The 18,384-nt window shown below is 44.4% G+C and overlaps 1 protein-coding gene across 12 annotated transcripts in view; it reads right to left on the bottom strand.

Moving 5' to 3' along the window:
• Positions 1–263: 263 nt before the first annotated feature.
• pleca (plectin a) overlaps positions 264–18,384 on the bottom strand; it is a 267,011-nt gene continuing 248,890 nt past the window's right edge. For all 12 annotated transcript variants that reach the window (XM_057827668.1, XM_057827669.1, XM_057827670.1 and 9 more), the window contains 9 exons: positions 18,169–18,341; positions 17,968–18,106; positions 17,463–17,819; positions 13,995–14,078; positions 13,820–13,924; positions 13,636–13,734; positions 7,244–10,591; positions 417–7,163; positions 264–342 (listed from right to left, as the gene is read on the bottom strand). In XM_057827668.1, coding sequence (XP_057683651.1) covers positions 981–7,163; positions 7,244–10,591; positions 13,636–13,734; positions 13,820–13,924; positions 13,995–14,078; positions 17,463–17,819; positions 17,968–18,106; positions 18,169–18,341 — 10,488 coding nt within the window. In that variant the 3' untranslated portion in view covers positions 264–342; positions 417–980. The remainder of the gene's footprint in view (positions 343–416; positions 7,164–7,243; positions 10,592–13,635; positions 13,735–13,819; positions 13,925–13,994; positions 14,079–17,462; positions 17,820–17,967; positions 18,107–18,168; positions 18,342–18,384) is intronic.

Raw genomic sequence — 18,384 nt, 5'->3', positions numbered from 1 at the left:
GGAACTAAATAGAATATGTTAATGGCTTTCAGCAGTGTATACAGTACATACAGTCACGTCAATATTAACATTCATGAGTGTTTAAAATGGATTGTGTGACAAACCTGATCGCATCCTGCTCGTTCAGTCATGCAAGCGTCAAAACCACAGCACCGTCTTTGTAATTTGCAGAGGCCGCCTAAAATGTCTTGACGTGCTTTTTTTTGCAGGCACTTGAAGGGTTTCTAATGTCGAGTGAGCTCATTGTTAGACGCGAGAGTGACTTTTGCATAAATTCTGGCTACAGTGAAAGTTCAGCTGAAGGTCTCTGGAAGACAAGCAGTACAGGGAGTTGGTATGTATCTAAAAAGGAGAACATGGGATGTTAAGACTTCACGCAAGAGACATTGCTTATGATTGATCGTGTCCTCACGTACCCGTTGGGTGGGTCCAGAGAAGCAGCGACTACTTTGGTTTCAAGAGTCTACAAGGTCAGATTGGTGTGTTGAAAGTGTTGGAAGTGCTCTTTGCTGGTTGCCATTGAGCTGTAAGTTCAGGTTTTATGAGTAATGTCAGGAAAGTGGTCCAGCTGGAGTTGTTTATCATGTGTACAGTACTACGACTGAGCAGAAAGATCATGAAGCTTAGCGCTGAGAGACATTCTTCATGTCAGCGATCGTGCTGAGACCCCGATTCTGCTCTGCAGAGTGGCCTTTAGTTTCCGATATATCCATTTTTTTCAGAAATATATTCTACATTCAGAAGCCTCAATGGACGACAATCAACGAATATGTTCTTTCAGTTGTAGTGTTACAATCAATTTCCTCTCTTAGTGTAGTTAAATGATAAAATAAAATGTACACTCGTGAATGAAGATAGATAAACAAAGAAGACTGAAGTAGTAGAAAATTAAATATTTAAAGTCTTGTAATAACCACATGCAGAGCAGAAAATTGGTAGTCTTGAGTCCACTGACATCTCGGCGGCTTTAACGCCGATCCTTAATATCGGCGGCCGAAACTTGACGAACTGTACGAGGATGAGGAGGAGGAAAAGGTGGTGGTGAAACTGGATCCAGTTGCGTCAAAGCTTCCTCTTCTGGAGCCCGACCTGGAGCCAGTTCTGGAGCCTGAGCGTGAGCCGGTAGCTGAGCCTGAGCCGCTGATGCTGTAAGGACTGTAGAGGCCTTTACTGGACTGGGACGACGCCTCCAGAAGCCTGAGACCGGTGCCATCCTCAATCATGCTTCTCTCCAACGCATCTTTGTAGGAGATTTTTAGTTTGGTTTTGGGGCACGTGAGATACTTTGAGTGCGTGTTTACATCACGTAGTTTCTGTGCGGTGCGTGCGTCCAAGGTGCCCTTCTTCAAGGCGTCGTCAAGTGAGACTCTGTTGGGGACATCCGGTTCAATTAAACCACCAGTCAGATATTGGACTTCCAGGAACCGCTGGCCAGCTTCGTAGTACAACCAGCCTTTCTTGAGTGCTTGTGCTGCAGACATTTTGGTTTTAGTTCGAGGGTCTTCGAATCCATTGCAAGCCTTCTGTGCAAGACTGATGCGGTCCACCATGATCTTGTCCACGAGCCCTTTGTTCATGGCGTCTGCAACTGAGAATTTTTCGCCAGTGTTTGGGTCAATGATTCCACCAGTGCAAGCTTGAGCTTCCAGCAGTCTTTGACCGGTTATGTTGTCCACAAGGTTTCTGTGAATGGCTTCAGTGACGGAAACCTTCTCTAGCGTGTCTGTGTCCAAGATCCCAGCTACAGGGCCGCTTTCCTCGGTAGGGTCGTTCCACGTGACGGGAGGTGTTTTTATGCTTGGCATCGGACTTGAGCTGTAAGAGGAGGTGGAGCCAAAGGAGGACGACCGTGACCTGACGCCGCTGGAGTTTCCGGACAGCATGTCGGCAAACTCCGTGATGGAGAGAGTTCCAGCGCGATACTGATCCAGAGCAGACTTCTCAATCAGGCCGCTTGAAATGGCGTCGTCAATGTCGTACTGTCTTCCAGACCTTCTGTCGATGATTTTGGATTTGACGACTCCGTCAGACGAGGTGCTGGTAATTTCCTCCCATTCACACTCCTGCTCTGCTAGCTCCAAATATGTCTGGTGGTCAATAAGTCCTTTCTGGTAGGCCTCATACACAGACATTTCCTTGCCCGTCTCCGGATCGACAATAACAACTCTGCGTTTGCGGACGGATGATTTGGAGGAAGTCTTCCTTTCTCGCTTCTTTTCTTTCAGCAGCAGGAGGGCGAGGCCTGTTTGAGGGTCTATAATGCATCTCTCCAAGAGCTGGAGGTAAGTGAGGTTTTCTTCAGTGTTGGGGTCAAAGAAGCCCTTTGTATCATCAGACGGGTCGGTGAGGATTTGGTTCATTTCTTCATCAAAGAGGCCACGTTCATACGCAGATTCCACCGGCAAGCGATGGCTCTCCTGCGGGTCAATGATTCCACCTGTGGCAATCTGAGCCTCTAGCAGGCGGATGCCGTGGTCTTTCAAGATCAGGTCCTTCTTCATTGCCTGGAACAGTGAGATGACTTTGCCAGAATAAGGATCCTTGTAGCCTGTGACTGCCCGCTCAGCCGACAGCAGTTTGTCTTTAAACTCCGGACCCACGACACCCATCTTCACTGCTTCGTTGACATTCAGTTTAAGGTTTTTGATGGGATCGATCACATAACCTGTCGCGGCTTGGGCCTCAAGGAGCTCAAAGGCGGTACCCGGTCTAATCATGTTCTTCTTCATGGCTTGATAAATGGACAAGCAGTCTTTGGTTGATTCTACATAGACGCCAGCAATACAGCTGGAGCCTTCGAGGTACTTTTTCAAGTCCCTGCTGACCTCTTCCACACTTATGTTGCCCTGAGTGAGTTCATTGTAAGTCTTTTGGTCAATGATCTGAGAACGAAGCAACTCATCCACAGTTATTTGCTTTCGGAGACCCTTGAAGAGAAGCTTCCTGTCAGCCAGAGACAGCAGTCTCATTCCACTCTCCTTGTCCAGCCGACATCTTTTCAGCAGCTGAGTGTAGGTCAGGTTTTCATCTGTTGTGGGATCGGTGTAACCTTGCACATCGGTGGACGGCTCAGATATTCTGTCCAGTGTCTCTTTGTTGATGTACCCGCGCTGCATGGCAACGTCTGCAGGCAGGCGGAAGTAGTATTCGGGATCCATCAACCCCCCGGTGGCATTCTGAGCTTCAAGAAGCCTCAGAGCATAATCCTCAGGAACCAAGTCCTTCTTCATTGCCTGGAAGAGAGAAATCACTTTCCCGCTGTATGGATCCTTGTAGCCTGTCACCGCTCTTTCAGCAGAGAGAAGTTTGTCGTGGAGTTCAGGCCCCACAAGCCCTTTGCGCACTGCTTCATCCACCGTAAGAAGTTCATCTTTCATTGGGTCAATGATGAAGCCAGTTGCTGCTTGGGCCTCGAGGAGTGTCAGAGCAACTTCAGGGTTTATCTTTCCATTTTTCATGGCTTGATAGATGCTGACCCTGCTCGGAGTGTCTGACATAATTCCGGCAATGCAACCGGTGCCAAAGAGGTACTGTTTGACTGATGGCATTTCCATGATCTCGCTGATGGTCATTTTTTCTTGCTTCAAAAGGTTGTAAGTGTGCAAGTCTATGATTCGAGCGCTGTACAGCTCCTCGATTGTAATTCGTCTTCTAATGATGTCGCACGACATACCCTGCTCAGCCTTTTCGGCCTCCCTTTGCTCAATGATTTCAATGATAATGATAAGCATTCTGTCCTTTGTGATTCTCCCCAAGCGGTACTGCTCCATGAGGCGGCGTCTCTCCTCTTCAGGAAGCATGTTTGAATTCATGATTTCCCAGATAGTCATAGTTTTGCCTTCAAAACTCTTATGGGGAATCTCAATTTGAGTGTTGGCCAAATCTGCCTGAGCTTGCTCCTCGGTGTACTCGTAGGACTCAGCAGGAGGAGCCATTTCAGGCTTGGACAGTGGCAGGTAGCACAGACCAGAATTGGGGTCTTTGATACATTTCTCCAGAAGCTGCTTGTACATGACACTTTCTTTGGTGTTGGGATTGGTGAAGCATTGGACATCCCCTGAGGGTTCGTTAAAAGATTTGGCCATTTGCTTACTTAAATAGCCACGCTGAAGGGCGATGTCAGAGGGAACGCGATGGCTTCCGATGGGATCGATGATGCCGCCTGTGTTCAGCTGAGCCTCCAAGAGAGGAATGGCATGCTCCCTCAAAACCAGTTCTTTTTTCAGCGCTTGGAACAGAGAAATTTTATTGCCCGTGTAGGGATCTTTGTATCCGGTCACTGCTTTTTCAGCAGAGAGGAGTTTCTCATGAAGCTCCGGGCCGACAGCTCCAGCTTTGACAGCATCATCCACTGAATATTTCATGTTTTTGACTGGATCTGTTATGAATCCGGTTCCAGCCTGGGCTTCAAGCAGTGCAAGGCCAGTGCTAGGCTGCAAAATATTATTTTTCATTGCTTGATATATACTCATCTTTTGATTTGTTCCTTCCATCACGATGGCATCGATGCGGTCTGTGCCTTGCAGATACTTCTTAACTTTATCATCTTCACTAACGTCTTGAGGAGTCTTAGTGCCCTTCTGGAGCTGCTCAAATGTGGCCTTGTCAATTATGTTGGCATCCATTAATGCACTGGCGGCAACGGGTTCCCTAAGACCTTCAAAACAGGGCTTTTCTTTTGTCTGGGTCTCTTTTTCCTCCACTATAGTCATCACAACCTTGATTAACTTTTCTATTGTCACATGGCCCATTCGATACTGGCGAATTAGCTCGATTCTCTTCTCTTCTGTGATGTACTCAGAGGTGATGATTTCCCAGATTGTGACTTTTCTCCCCTTGAAAGGTCCGTAGTCCAGCTGCACTGTGCTCTGGTTCAGGGCCTCTTTGGTTTTGGCCTCTGTGATTTGTTGATCTTCTTTGGGTTTTGGAGCCTTCTGTGAGAGTGGGAGCAAGGGAAGTCCAGTTTCATTGTCGGAAATGCATTTCTTCATCAACTGAGTATAAGTGGCCTCCTCCTGTGTATTTGGATCGTAGAAGACCTTGGTCTCGTCCGTGGTATTGTTCAAGATCTTGCTGGTTTCCTCATCAATATAGCCCCGTTTGCAGGCAATCTCATGCGGGATGCGATAGCTTTTAACAGGGTCAACAATTCCTCCTGTGGATAGTTGTGCTTCCAAAAGACGGATACCATGATCCCTCTTGACGAGACCTTTATTCATAGCTTCGAACAGAGACACCTTCTTGCCAGAGTAAGGATCTCTGTAGCCACTGACCGCTCGCTCTGCTGACAGCAGACGCTCGTGGAGTTCTGGGCCCACCAAGCCAAGCTTGACTGCTTCGTCAACAGGCATTCGCTCGTTTTTGACGGGATCGACAATGAAGCCAGTAGCCGCTTGAGCCTCGAGAAGATTGATGGCTGTCTCAGGTGAGAGTAGCTCTTTCTTCATGGCTTGATAAAAAGGCATTTTTTCTTTGGTGGGTTTATGAAACAGTCCAGCAATGCTGGGTGTTCCTTGGAGAGCTTTCTTTACAGTATCCATCTCAGAGATCTCTTTGATGGTCATCTTTCCGTTGCTAAGCTTGTTGAAAACATCTTTGTTGATGACTTTAGAGTCCAGAAGTTCACTGGCCGGCACAGGGGCCCGCAGGCCGTTCAATACGTTTTCGTTATTCTTCTCCTTGTCCTCCACAACAGTGATAACGATTTTGATGATCTTCTCCACCGTGATCTTGCCCGTCTTGTACTGGCGGATCAGGTCTTTTCGCTGCTCTTCTGTAAAATACTCGGAGTTGATCACTTCCCAAATGGTGACAGTCTTTCCTTTGAACCTGCCAAAGGGCACGTCCACATTAGACTCGCTTAACACTTCTTTCATCTCAGCATCTGTGTAGGTTGTCTCGCTTTGCACGGCTTTCTCGTTCACAGGTAGTATCATCATGCCTGACCCTGCATCCTTGGTGCATTTGTCCAGGAGCTGCTTGTAGGTGAGGGCCTCTTGGGTGCTAGGCTCCACAAATAACTTTTGGTCCGGCATTTGCTTATTCATTTCGGCGTCAAACTGCCCCTGCTTGTAGGCTGTCTGCAGCGGGACTCTGTGACTGTTGATGGGGTCAATTATGCCGCCAGTTGCAAGCTGAACATCTAGGAACCTGGTGGCCTGATCCTTTTCAATCAGACCTTTCTTCATGGCCTCGAAAAGGGAGATTTTATCTCCAGTGTAAGGGTCTTTGAAGCCTGTAGCAGCTCGCTCAGCAGACAGCATTTTGTCATGGAGTTCAGGGCCAATCAACTGCTCTTTAACAGCGTCGTCCACTGAAAGCAGCTTGTTTTTTAAGGGATCTATGAGGTAGCCAGACGCTGCCTGAGCTTCCAGCAGCATTGTGGCTGCGTTGGGTGTAATCTTGTTGTCTTTCATGGCCTGATAGATGCTCAGTTTCTCCTTGGAGGGAGTCAAGACTCCACCAATGCAGCTCTGGCCTTTAAGACATGACTGGATTTTGTCTGTCTTTGAAAGGTCTTGCACTGAGACTTTACCCTTTTTCAGTCTGTCCAACTCTTTTTTAGTCAAGATACCAATTTCATGAAGCCTCTCGGCAGGAACCGTTTCTCTTATTCCATCAAATGCCCAAGGTGAAACTTTCTTTTCTCCATCAACTTCAGAGCCATTGTAAACTTTCTTAGTTGTCACCGAGACTGTTGCAGAAACCAATTTATCACCAGCATCCTTTTCTGTTTGGACCTCAGTTTCTTTTCTTTTGGATGCGTTTTCTTTGGAAGCTATCTCAAGATTGTTTAGCTTTTCTCTCAGCTTTTTGTTCTCCTCTCCTAACAGTTTCTCTTGTTCATTCCTTTTCTTTTCAAGCACTTCCATTTCCTTTTGTTTCTTCTTCATTTCGTCCTCAGCTTCTTTCTGCTTCTTCAAGGCCTCGTCCATGATGGCCTGGAGCTTGTTCCTCTCGTCCTCCATGAGCTTTTGCTGACGTTCTTGCTCCTCTTTCAGCACCTTGGCCCTGCTGACTTCATCCTTGAACTGTTTCTCCAGCTTCTTCTTCTCTTCTTCAACTTCCTTCTCTCTTTTCAATAGCAACTCCTTCTCTGTGAGGAATGTCTTCTGAAGGATGGCCTTCTGCTGTTCAATTTGCTCTTGTTGGGCTAGTGCCATCTAGGTAGAAAAAAAAAAGAAAAAATTAAGTGTTAAAATAAACAGTGACTTCATTATTTATAATTTTTTTTGTTACATACCTCTTTGGATTTTTTCTGTAGCTCCTCTGCCTCTTTTCTCAACTTTTCCCTCTCTTTTTCCAGGTCAGCAATGGCTTTCTTGAGGTCGTCGGCCTCTCTGGTGCTCTGCAGCCGCTGAACCTCCAGTTTTTGTACCACAGTCTCAGTGGCTTTCTGTTGGGAGTCCTGCAGACTAGCCTTGGCCTCGTCCGCCTGCTTTTTGAACTTTTCCGCCTCCTTCTGAGCTTTCGCCTGAGCATCGCTGAGCTCTTTCACCTTCAGCTTCAGCTTCTCCGCCTGATCCGCCACCTCCTGCTGCCTCTTTCGCTCGGCCTCCAGGGATTTCTGGAAGCCTTCGGTCTCTTTGTCCAGCTGTTGTTGGATTTGTTTTTTGTCCTCCAGAAGCTTCTTGGCAGCCTCTTGTGCCTTGTCCTTCTGCCGCTGGAGGTCCTCTGCCTCTGCTTTCAGCTTGGTAGCCTCCTGGATGGCTTGCATTTTCTCCTTTAGCATTTTCTCAGCTAGCGCCCTCTGTTCAGCCAAATCAGATTCGGCTTTTTTTCTGAGCTTGGCTGCTTCCTCGGCCTCCTCGCTGAGCCGGGCTGCTTCCTCTGCTAGGATCTTCATCCGCTCCGCTTCATCTGCTAGAAGCTTCTTTGCATTGTCTTTATCCTTTTTTATGAGACGTTTGTTTTCGCTCTCAATTTCAATCTTTAGTTTGAGAAGCGCTTCCATCTGAGTCCTGACTTTGGAGAGCTCCTCCTCCACCTGTGCCTTCTGTTTGACGGCATCGTCAGCCTCACCCTTAACCCGCTGGAGCTCCTTGTCCAAAACTGCTTTCTGCTTGTCGGTTTCATCCAGCTGCAGTTTGATAGTTGACAGTTCCTTTTCCACCTGCGACTTCTGCTTCATCGCCTGCTCGGCTTCCTTTTTGTGCTTCGTCATCTCAGCGTCAGCCTGCTGCTTTTGCTTGAGAGCATTGGCCTCGGCTTCCGCTCGTTTTGAGGCTTCCTTTTCTGCCTCTTTCCTCAGTTTCTCTGCATCTTTCTGAGCTTTGGCCTGCTTGGCAGCCTCATCCTCTGCAGCTTTTTTCTGTTTATCGGCCTCCTCTGCTTTCTTGCGTAGTAAAGCCGCCTCTTTCTCAGCTTTCTCTTTGGCCTTTTCCGCTTCTCGTGCAATTTTTTGGGCATTCTCAAACTCTTCCTTTAGCTTTGCCTGCGCGAGATCACCCTCTTTGTTCTTGCTGAGGACGTCTTGCGCTTTTTGTTCTGCGGCGCTGCATTTCTGCGCGGCCTCTTTAGCTAGAAGCACCTGTTGCTCGGCATCCTTCTCTGCTTTCTCACGCTGCTTGTTTGCTTCCTGCGCCTTCTTTTTCAGGCGCGCCACCTCATCCTGAGCGGATTTGCATTGCCGTGCTGCCTCTTCCTCCGCAGCCGTGATCCTCTTCACCTTCTCCTCGGCTTCCTTTCGCTTCTTCTCCTCATCCGCGGCCAGTTGCTTTAATGTTTCGGCTTCCTTCTCGGCTTTGAGTTTGCTCTTTTGCGTTTCGTCGGCGAGCGCTTTCAGTTTCTGTAATTCGTTCTCTAAATCCGATTTTTCCTTTGAGGCCTTCTCAAAGTTGATCCTGATGATGTGGATCTCCTCCTCTACCACTTTTCTTTGTCGGAGAGTTTCCTCTATGATTGTTTTCTGTCGCTCCAATTCCGAGTTAGACGAACTCTGCAGATGCTGCATTTTCTCGGCAATGTCTTGTTTGTGCTGGGCTGCCTGATCCTCCAGCAGCTTCCTCTGATAGGCTTCATCTTCAGCTTGCCTTTTCAGCCTTTCGTTCTCAGCTTCTTTGGCCTTCAGGGCGATTTCAGCTTCTGTTTTAAGACGAGTTGCCTCATTGATGGCCGCCAGCTTCTCTTTTAGGACTTTTTCTGCTTCGGCTCTCTGTTTGGCCGCCTCCTCTTCGGCGATCTGCCTCTGCTTTTTGGCCTCCTCGGCCACTGACCTTAGCCTGGTAGCTTCATCGGCAAGCTGCTTCATTTTTAAAACTTCCGACTCGAGGAGTTGCTTTGTCTTTTCGGTTTTGGACAGTGTCTCCTTCTCAGCTTTTACCTTCATCTGGAGAAGGGCGTCCATTTCACTTCGTACTTTGGCCAGCTCTTCCTCCAGCTTCTTTCGCTCATTTTCAGTAAGGTTTACCTCGTTCTTTAGGCGCTGTAGTTCGCTGTCCAGGAGAGTCCTCTGTTGCTCTGCGTGTTCAAAGTCAGCCTTCAGACGGATGCATTCTTGCTCGGCTGACAGCTTCTGCTGGGCAATCTGCTCAGCAAAAGTCCTTTGTTTTTCCAGCTCTTTCTCCGCATTTTCCTTCTGTTTGAGGGCGGCTTCTTCGGCCTTTGCTTTTTTCTTTGCATCACGCTCAGCTTCCAGTTTCTGCCTTTCTGCTTCGTCCTGTGCCTGGCTCTTTCTCTGGGCCTCCTCCTCAGCTTGCAGCCTCAGGCGGAGAGCCTCATTGGCCTTTTGCCTCCATGTCTCCAGTTCCTTTTCCGCCTGTTCCCGAGCTTTGCTGGCTTCCTCTTGCTGTTTGCGGAGCTTCTCAGCTTCCTCTTGTAACTGGAGAACGGTGCCCTGCTCTTTCTTCAGGGATTCCTCCAGTTTGGTTGTCCGTTCATTAAAGGATTTGGAGGAGCTCTGCAACTGCGCAGCGGCACTCTTCTGTGCCACCTCCTCCACCACCTTGACCTGCCGGAGTTTCTCTTCCTCTGCCTGTTTCATGCGTCGCTCAGCCTCCTCTGCTTGCATCTTGAATTTCTGTAGGTCGTCCAAGGCCTTCTGCTTCTGCTTCGAGGCCTCCTTCTCTGCCTCAGCTTTGCGCTTCAGCTCATCTTCGGCATTTTTCTTTTTCTGAGTCTCTTCAGCCACCTGCTTCCGAAGTCTCTCAGCCTCCTCCTGAGCATTTTTCCGCAGTTTCTCGGCTTCGGCAGCTCGGTCGCGTAGTTGTTGCAGCTCCACATCGGCCGTGCTTTTCTGCTTGACGGTTGTCTCTAGCTGGAGTCTGATGATGCGTATCTCCTCCTCGATCCTGGTCCGGCTGGTCAGAGCCTCCTCCAGCTGCTTGTTCTTTGTCTTGATTTCCTGGTCTGACAGGCTCTTGAGTTGTTGCAGCTCCTGCTGGATGTTCTGCTTCTGCTTCTCAGCATCTACGGCGACGTCTTGCCTTTTACCAGCCTCCTCTTTCATCTTCAGTTTGAGGGCCTCGGCCTCTTGTTCGGCTTTGGCCACAGACTGAGCGTGAGCCTCGGCCAGCTGCCTTTGTTTGTCCAACTCGGCTTGGATTTCCGCCAGCTTCTTCCGCTCTGCCTCTTTCAGCTTCTCAGTCTCTTTCTGCATGAGTAAACAGTGAAGGAATTTCACAAATATATTATATATTTGTTTTCATGCACTTTCAGGTTTAGATATTAATTTCTTTGACAATTTAAAGACTGCTCTTGTTTCATAACAAACTGGACAAATTGTACAGACATTATTGACTGCTCAAAGAAGGCTCGGAATTCAAATTGGCAGAATTAGATACGTGAGCAATAACCATTCATAGCTAAAATCACATTCCATCTGAAAAAGCATTTCACTACTAAGCCTTCCGCTATGGTAAGATGTCTTTAGGGAAGTAACTGCTTTGTCTTCATGGCTAATTGACCGTTCAAGTATAATATTCATCCAGACATATCGCTGGCAGCCACTTCAGAAAGCCAACAGAAAAAGCGAAATCAAAATGTTAGGGTTGAATGTAGTCAGGAAAACAATCAACTGAGCAAGAAAAGCAAACAAAGAAGTCGGTGAGCGATAAGAATGTGAACATTTCGAGATGAAATATTACAGTATAATAGGAGGAAGTGCATGTGTGGAGGCTGTCGCACAGCCCTCACATTGTGCAAACAGGAACTGGCGATTCTGGAGTTAGAACACATTACAGGTAGTCCCCGGGTTACAACGTACCCGAATATGTGATATATATGATTTTGACTTTACGACGCCGGAGTCTCGTCCGGCATTTTGTCTCCAGTTTGTTTTTTATAATGTCTACTTTTGTTTTGTGATGCATGCCTTTATTTTGGCGCAGGAAGCGTAGTGGAGGTAGTACTTCTGCACGCGAGTGAGAGCGCATGTACACACGAAGAAGTCACACAGCAGAGTGAATGACAGGGGAAAGCTTAAGCTGCAAGCCTGCGTGTGAAGCATTCACAGAGGCAACACCTGTATATAACACCTTTTGTGTTGTTTATTGTGCATTTTCAATTGTAGTTGAATACCTCAGGCGAGTTAATTGTTGATTGTTTTCGATGATGTGCGGATGCTAACTAATACATGCTTACCATTTGTGTGGATTGTTATTGCTGTATCAACAGCTAGTTTTGAATTTTGAACTTCGAATTGGTTATTGAAGATGAAACTGATTTAATATCATCTTAATTTTAGTTTCATTCTGCAAGAATTTATGTCATGAGCAGCTGAACAAAGTCAGCAAACCACACGGATGTCTGACATTCTCATTTCAGAGTTTAGCTCGCCATCTAGCTAGGACTTAGTTTCAAGTTCTTGGCGAGGACAGTACAATGACGTATAATATTGTTTTTGGTTTGTTATTTAGAAGGTATTTATGAGCAGTGTTGTCAGTAACGCGTTACTGTAATCTGATTACTTTCTTTCAGTAATGAGCAATCTAACACGTTCATTTTTCCAAGCCAGTAATCTGATTAAAGTTAGTTTCCGCAGTGCCTGTGTGTTACTATTTTGTTGTTGCCTCATACTGTATGTAGAATGAAGAATACTGTAGTCACGTACGAAGAGCATTTGAATAGAAAATACTGCTCTTGAGTTTGGGAGTGACATCACATCTCACGTTTTCTCATCGGAAAAAAAACGGGTCACGTGTATTAAAATGCTGTGTGCGCGCCGTCTGCCACTGTGCCACATAGCCTGGCTACCTATCAGGATGCTAACAGTAAAGGAGCCGAAGAGATACCACAAACGGCTGCATTTGCTCACTGGAGATACAGCCATTACTTCACATATCCGTCCAGTAAAGATGACGAAAATATCTCGGTGCGTTGCAAACTCTGCGCTGGCTCAGGAAGACTGTCGACCGCTATATACTCGACATCCAATTCAACAAGGAAGCACTTGGAATTACATCACAACGCGTCGTGAAAAAAACTCGAAACAAAGCCGAGGTTACGAGACAGCCAGCACTTCTACAGTTTGCAACCAGCCTTTATAATACGTGTAATTATGTACATTTTATAGTTAATTTGTAATCATAGGCGAAGTTTTACATTTGTGGGACTTGGGGGAGTAGCATGTTGAAGACTGAAACGAAAGTCAAAAGTTTGGACACACTTCATAATTTTTGCGTTTTATATATTTTCACTGCTATTGTAAATTCTCACTGAAGACATCAAAACGATGAACGAACATGTGGAATGGCAAAAAAAGTGAAATAACTGAAAACAGGTTTCATATTCTACATTCTTCAAAGTATCCACCTTTGAGGTGCTTCCAAACTTTTGGCCAATACTGTGTGTGTGTGTGTGTGTGTGTATGTATATATATATATATATATATATATATATATATATATATATATATATATATATATATATATATTGTTTAGGTTGTTGTTGGTAGCGTTTGAAAGCTTAGGTTTAAAGAAATTCTAAATATCCATCTTGCCTCCTCTGGTGTAGTTTTGGCTAAGCAAAGCAAAGTCTCCAAGGTGCTAGTCACATGATCTGTTCGAAAAATGATTTTGACTCATTATGAAAACTGTACGTTGTAGGATTTTTGTTCATTTCATTAATTTTTGTTGTTTTATTGCTTTGCAACTTTTATAGACAACATTTTAACGGCTAGGTCTTTATTTCAAAGGGGAAGTTCAGAATTTTTTACATTAGGCTTAATCTTGGAGTTAGCGGGGATTTAATTAGTCGTTGGACTTTATTTAAAAAAATTTCGTGCAGTGTGTCAGTTATTTGTTAGTTTTAGGGCTCCGGAATGGCTAAGCTAGGGCGAGTCAATGGTGGTTGAAATCAACTCCATCGACTAATTAAACCCCCGCTAACTCAAAGATTAAGCCTTATGTGAAAAACTCAATTTCACGCGATGACATTTTTCTGTTATTTTTATGTTGAGGCAGCGAAAGGAGGAAAATTGGTAAAAAGTAATTGATAAGTTACTTTTAAAGTAACTTAGTTACTTTGATAAGTAATCAGTAAAATAACTAGATTACTTTTTTGAGGTGTAATCAGTAATTAAATTACTTTTTTAAGTAATCCGTGACAACACTGTTTATGAGTATTTAAAGGGTTAATTCCGATTTACTAAATAGTCCAATCTCTTTTACCTACTGTGCTCGTAAAGCATGTAGTTACCTCATCATCCTGAAGGCGGCGACGCGAGTCCCCGATGAATTTGATGTACTGGCTGACGAGCGTCAGAAGCTCACTGTAGCGAGTTCTCAGCGTGACGTACTGTCAGGGACGCAAAACAGCGATAGCGTTAAACACCTTGTACGTTTATTTAAAAATATTTGCTGGACCTCATCCAAGGACTTGCCTCTTGGATGATGTCGTCAGAGGCGCACTCCATTTTGGGCTTCTTCAGTGGTGAGGCAGGGGGGTCCTGCAGGGCTTTGTATGTCAGGAGCTGGAGCTCATAATCCTAAAAGAGCAAACATAAGTCTATCCTCTGTGTTTCTTTTCCACTTTACGCATCAATCACGCATACACACCTTGACGGAGTCGATGTAGTCTTTGGCGTTTTTCTGGCATTTGTCAATTTTATCCTTGTTCTTCTCAATTTCGTCCAGAATTTTCTGCGTTAATCAAGGAATATATATGAGTCACACTTTGACTAAAATGATTTTAAAAGGCACATTAGGAAGATTTCACCAAACTCAAAGCCTGAGGGATAGATTTGGTCTGCCACATCGTTTTGCGTGGTCCACAAAAGTAAATTATGTGCATTGACTTCATGTTTCTCGCTAAAATAAAATAAAGACCGATATATGTGATCGTGGATATATTATTGCTAATTGTATTGTAATGGCCCACTGGAGTCTTTAATAATGATAAATGTAACAACTTCAGGGGTTTTCAAAAATAATCCTTCTGTGAGAAATAAGAGAACAACTTCAACTAAAGTTATAGAAAAAGTGCCAAAATAATGTCCGGTATGGATAAAAAAGATAATTAAAATGAGCCGAAATGGTCACAAATTAATCATGTTTACAGTAGTTACCCCAAAGAGCCACCTGAGGGCAACCAAATCATTACAAATGCAGGCAGGCAATCATGGGACATTCAAGTGCAACACAATTCCCGAGATGCATTTTACTGGGCTTTTGCACAGATTTTTAATCATAATTATGTGCTTTTTTACTTTTCTTAGTGACTATTTCTGTCTGGTGACGCTGTAATTATATGTGATGAGTTTATAATTCATTATTTTTCATTTATTGTTCAATTTATTTGTGCACCATAAGTGATTAGGGTTTTCCCTAAAATAATAAATTTCAACCATCATAGTTCATAGACATCCACAAATAGGCACAGCTGTTGTGCTAAATCATGCAAGGGCGGAGGTTTGGTCTCAACATTGGTAGGGACGCTATATACAGTATACAGGTTTTACTTTGGGGACGGTACATTAATAACACCAAATCGATTGGGTGAATGAAGGTCAGGGCTACATTTCTCACAAATATGCTGATGTGTTGCCTACGTAAAAATGAAAAAAGTTAAAATATTTTTTTAAGGGAGAAAATGGGGGAAATTCCCCTTTCTTCAAATATAGGACGTTTATGTTTTTCTGTGTGTTATTTTTTTTTGTGAGGGGGTTAAAGAAATGTCTTCATAGGCTGCAAATAAGATTAATTTTAAATGAATGATGGAGAAAATAAATAATTTTAATTGATGAATAAATGCACAGTTGAATTAACGTTAACCATAGAAAACACATACAGTACAGGAGGAGACTTATCTCTAAGCTGCTTCCTACTGGAGTTTTGCAGGTTAGCAAGTTCACAAAATTTAATGTTATGCTAACTGTGAAGCAGGTCGGACTTTCAGTAGCAAAATTAGTGGCGTGTTTTCCACCTCCACAACACTGACGTCTACTTACATCAGCTGCTGCTGGCCCCCCCAAAAAATCTAATATCCCACGTCTTTGAAGGGGGTAAAGGAGGCGGCATGTTGACATGCATTTCTGTCTGGGTTGTGTGAGTGTGCGTGTTTGTTTGTTCTAGTCTAAGCCAATCAAACGTGCATTTGAGGGGAAAAAATGGACCGGCTAATTCAACAAGTAAAAAAGGGGTAAATGTAAGTCTGAACATAATGATAATACAGTAATTCACTGAATAATGGAAGGGTCAATTCTATTACAACATATGGGAAGACATTATAAATTATTATCATTAATAATTATCATCAATTATAATCATTATATAATTCAAATAAGGTTGCTTAAAAGTTAGTGGGGACAACTTGAGCATCCTGAAAAGTTGGTAGTGTTATGTCCCTATTGTCCCTATGCAAACCTACGCCCTTGAAATCATGCCTGGCTTTCAGCGGGCTTGTTGTACATTAATTTATAACCAGTGCAAAACCAATACCGATATCTTCCAATATTACTTTAAATGCTTTTATCAACAGATTGGTTACAGTTTGTTACTTTCGTACTGTTTTTTTTAAAAAAATGTATTTTTTAAAAAAATATTTACTTCATTTACTGGCCTTGGCGGCATTTTTTTTAACTTTCAAACTCTGGAATGAATCTCCAAATATCTCCATACCAAAATGTTCAGCTCATACTGTCATCAGTGGCGCCTCCAGAAATTTTTCATAGGGGTGGCCAGATGGGGCCACTTAAAATCTTGGGGTGGCCAGAACTAAAAGCAATAATTTTAGGTTTTCATTATATTATTGCGGTAAAAAGGTCAGGGGAAAACTATCAGAAAGACTTAAGGACACGGCTACTGATATACTTTGGTGTATTGTGTAATATTTGACGTTACTGATGATTTAATGAGCATAGTCCGTAACTGTCCAGTCAACATTTTGAGTTCCACAACAATTCTGTTTTATTTTCTTATGTATATATTAGGCATAAGGTGTACATTTAACTAGGGCTGTCAAACGATTAAAATTTTTAATCGAGTTAATCACAGCTTAAAAATTAATTATTTGTAATTAATCGCAATTCAAACCATCTCTAAAATATGCCATATTTTTCTGTAAATTATTGTTGGAATGGAAAGATAAGACAAGATGGATATCTACATTCAACATACTGTAAATAAGTACTGTATTTTTTTATTGTAACAATAAATCCACAAGATGGCATTAACATTATTAACATTCTTTCAGTGAAAGGGATCCACGGATAGAAAGACTTGTAATTCTTAAAGGATAAATGTGACTTTGTATATTGTGACTAAATATTGCCATCTAGTGTATTTGTTGAGCTTTCAGTAAATGATACTGTACCGACTTAACTGTTCTGCCCAAATGGATGATGGTAAGTGGTGCAACCATGACTGTGTGTGGTGGCTGCAAATGCTATATCTTCTCTGCGTTAAGTACACTACTGGGTGTTAAGAAAAAGATTGATTCCTGTCATTCTTCCCCACGTCGCTTCCCACAATATTTACAGTTGCTGTGGGAGAGATGACAAAGCTTTTGCCAATTAAAAGCACGGCCCCAATGAATGCTTTTATCTACTCCACTCCCTTGACATTGCCTCTTATCTCTGTATAGAAGTAAAACGACGCCATTGTAGGCTGTTTGCGGCAATCCGTGAATGAGTCGTACTACGAATGCTTAAATTGCGATATTTTCACGTGATTAATTAAAAAAAAAAAATTTACCGCCCGTTAATGTGATAAATTTGACAGCCCTACATTTAACAAAACAAAATAAATGCATTCATTTGGGATGAAATGCATAACTGATGCTACCACAATCTAACGATATACTGGCAAGTGGAGTGGCCAGTGGGGTGGCCAACCAATTTATAGGGGTGGCCGTGGCCACCCCCTGGTGGCGCCACTGACTGTCATTGGGACGTTTTGCGTCTTTACTTACAATTAACAGCTTCAACCAATTTAGTTTTGCTGGATGACCATTTTAACTTAATAGTGTGACTAGTTCATTGAATGACGTGTACTTAATAAAGTGTCCAGTAAACGCAGCTCAAATACCTTCTCTTCTGCCAGTTGCTCCTTCAGCGCCGCTTCGTCACCGACGGGCAGCGCCTGGACTTCCTCCTGGCGTCGCTTGGTGTCCCCCAACCAACGCATGAGCCACTCGTAGCTATCGCGGTAGGCGTTCATGTGGCGTCGGAGCAACTCCAACTCCTGCTTTCGCACCTCCAACTGAGCCAGCACCACCTGCCAGCGCTCCTGCAGGCTGGCCACCAGCTGGCGGTAGTGGTCCAGCTCGGCGTCGCGCTCGCTGTGGACGCGCGTCATCTTGTCATGGACGCCCGACGCCCGCTTGAGTTCGTCTTGAAGGCGATCGAACACAGCTTGGTCTGCTTCAGATTCTACTTGCATTTTCTGTTGAAGGGAAATCAACGCTTCAAGGGTAAAACTCAAATCAAAACTAAATAAATATAATGTTAATATTGCGCAAGACTGCCCTCTGGTGCTTGAGTTAGCGCAAGTGCAACAATTCGTTCTCCCCTTTCGGTTGGAAAACTGATACCTTTATCTGGCTCTGATGCCGCTCTGCCTCCTTGTCCTCAGTTGGAACTTTATGGACATCCAGCAGGCGAGTCTCGTAGCTCTTCAGGGTCTCCTCTGCGTCCCTGGTGTTCCTTATCACCACGTCGATGGCCTTCAGCCTGAGAACCAAAACGTTAGCACCAGGATGATGTGTCAAAAAGCTAAAACGAGGGAACCTTACTTGTCTAGATAAATGGATGACAGGTTGTAAACGTGATCCATCTTCTTCTGCGTGCCATCCAGTTCTGAGCGCAGCAAGGAGCCAGAGCTTGAAGGCGAGACCAGAACTTCCTCAGATTTCTCTGCGATAGATGTGAGTTCTTTCTTCAGGCCTTCCAGCTCGCTTTGGACTTTCTGCCAGCGGGATTGAGAATTGTTAAGGCAGTCAGGACAAGAA

This window comes from Corythoichthys intestinalis, chromosome 22 (genome assembly GCF_030265065.1).
Source record: "Corythoichthys intestinalis isolate RoL2023-P3 chromosome 22, ASM3026506v1, whole genome shotgun sequence".
NCBI classification, from domain to species: domain Eukaryota; kingdom Metazoa; phylum Chordata; class Actinopteri; order Syngnathiformes; family Syngnathidae; genus Corythoichthys; species Corythoichthys intestinalis.
The sequence above is the reverse complement of the archived record's forward strand: the minus strand, read 5'-3'. Positions and strand labels throughout refer to the sequence as shown.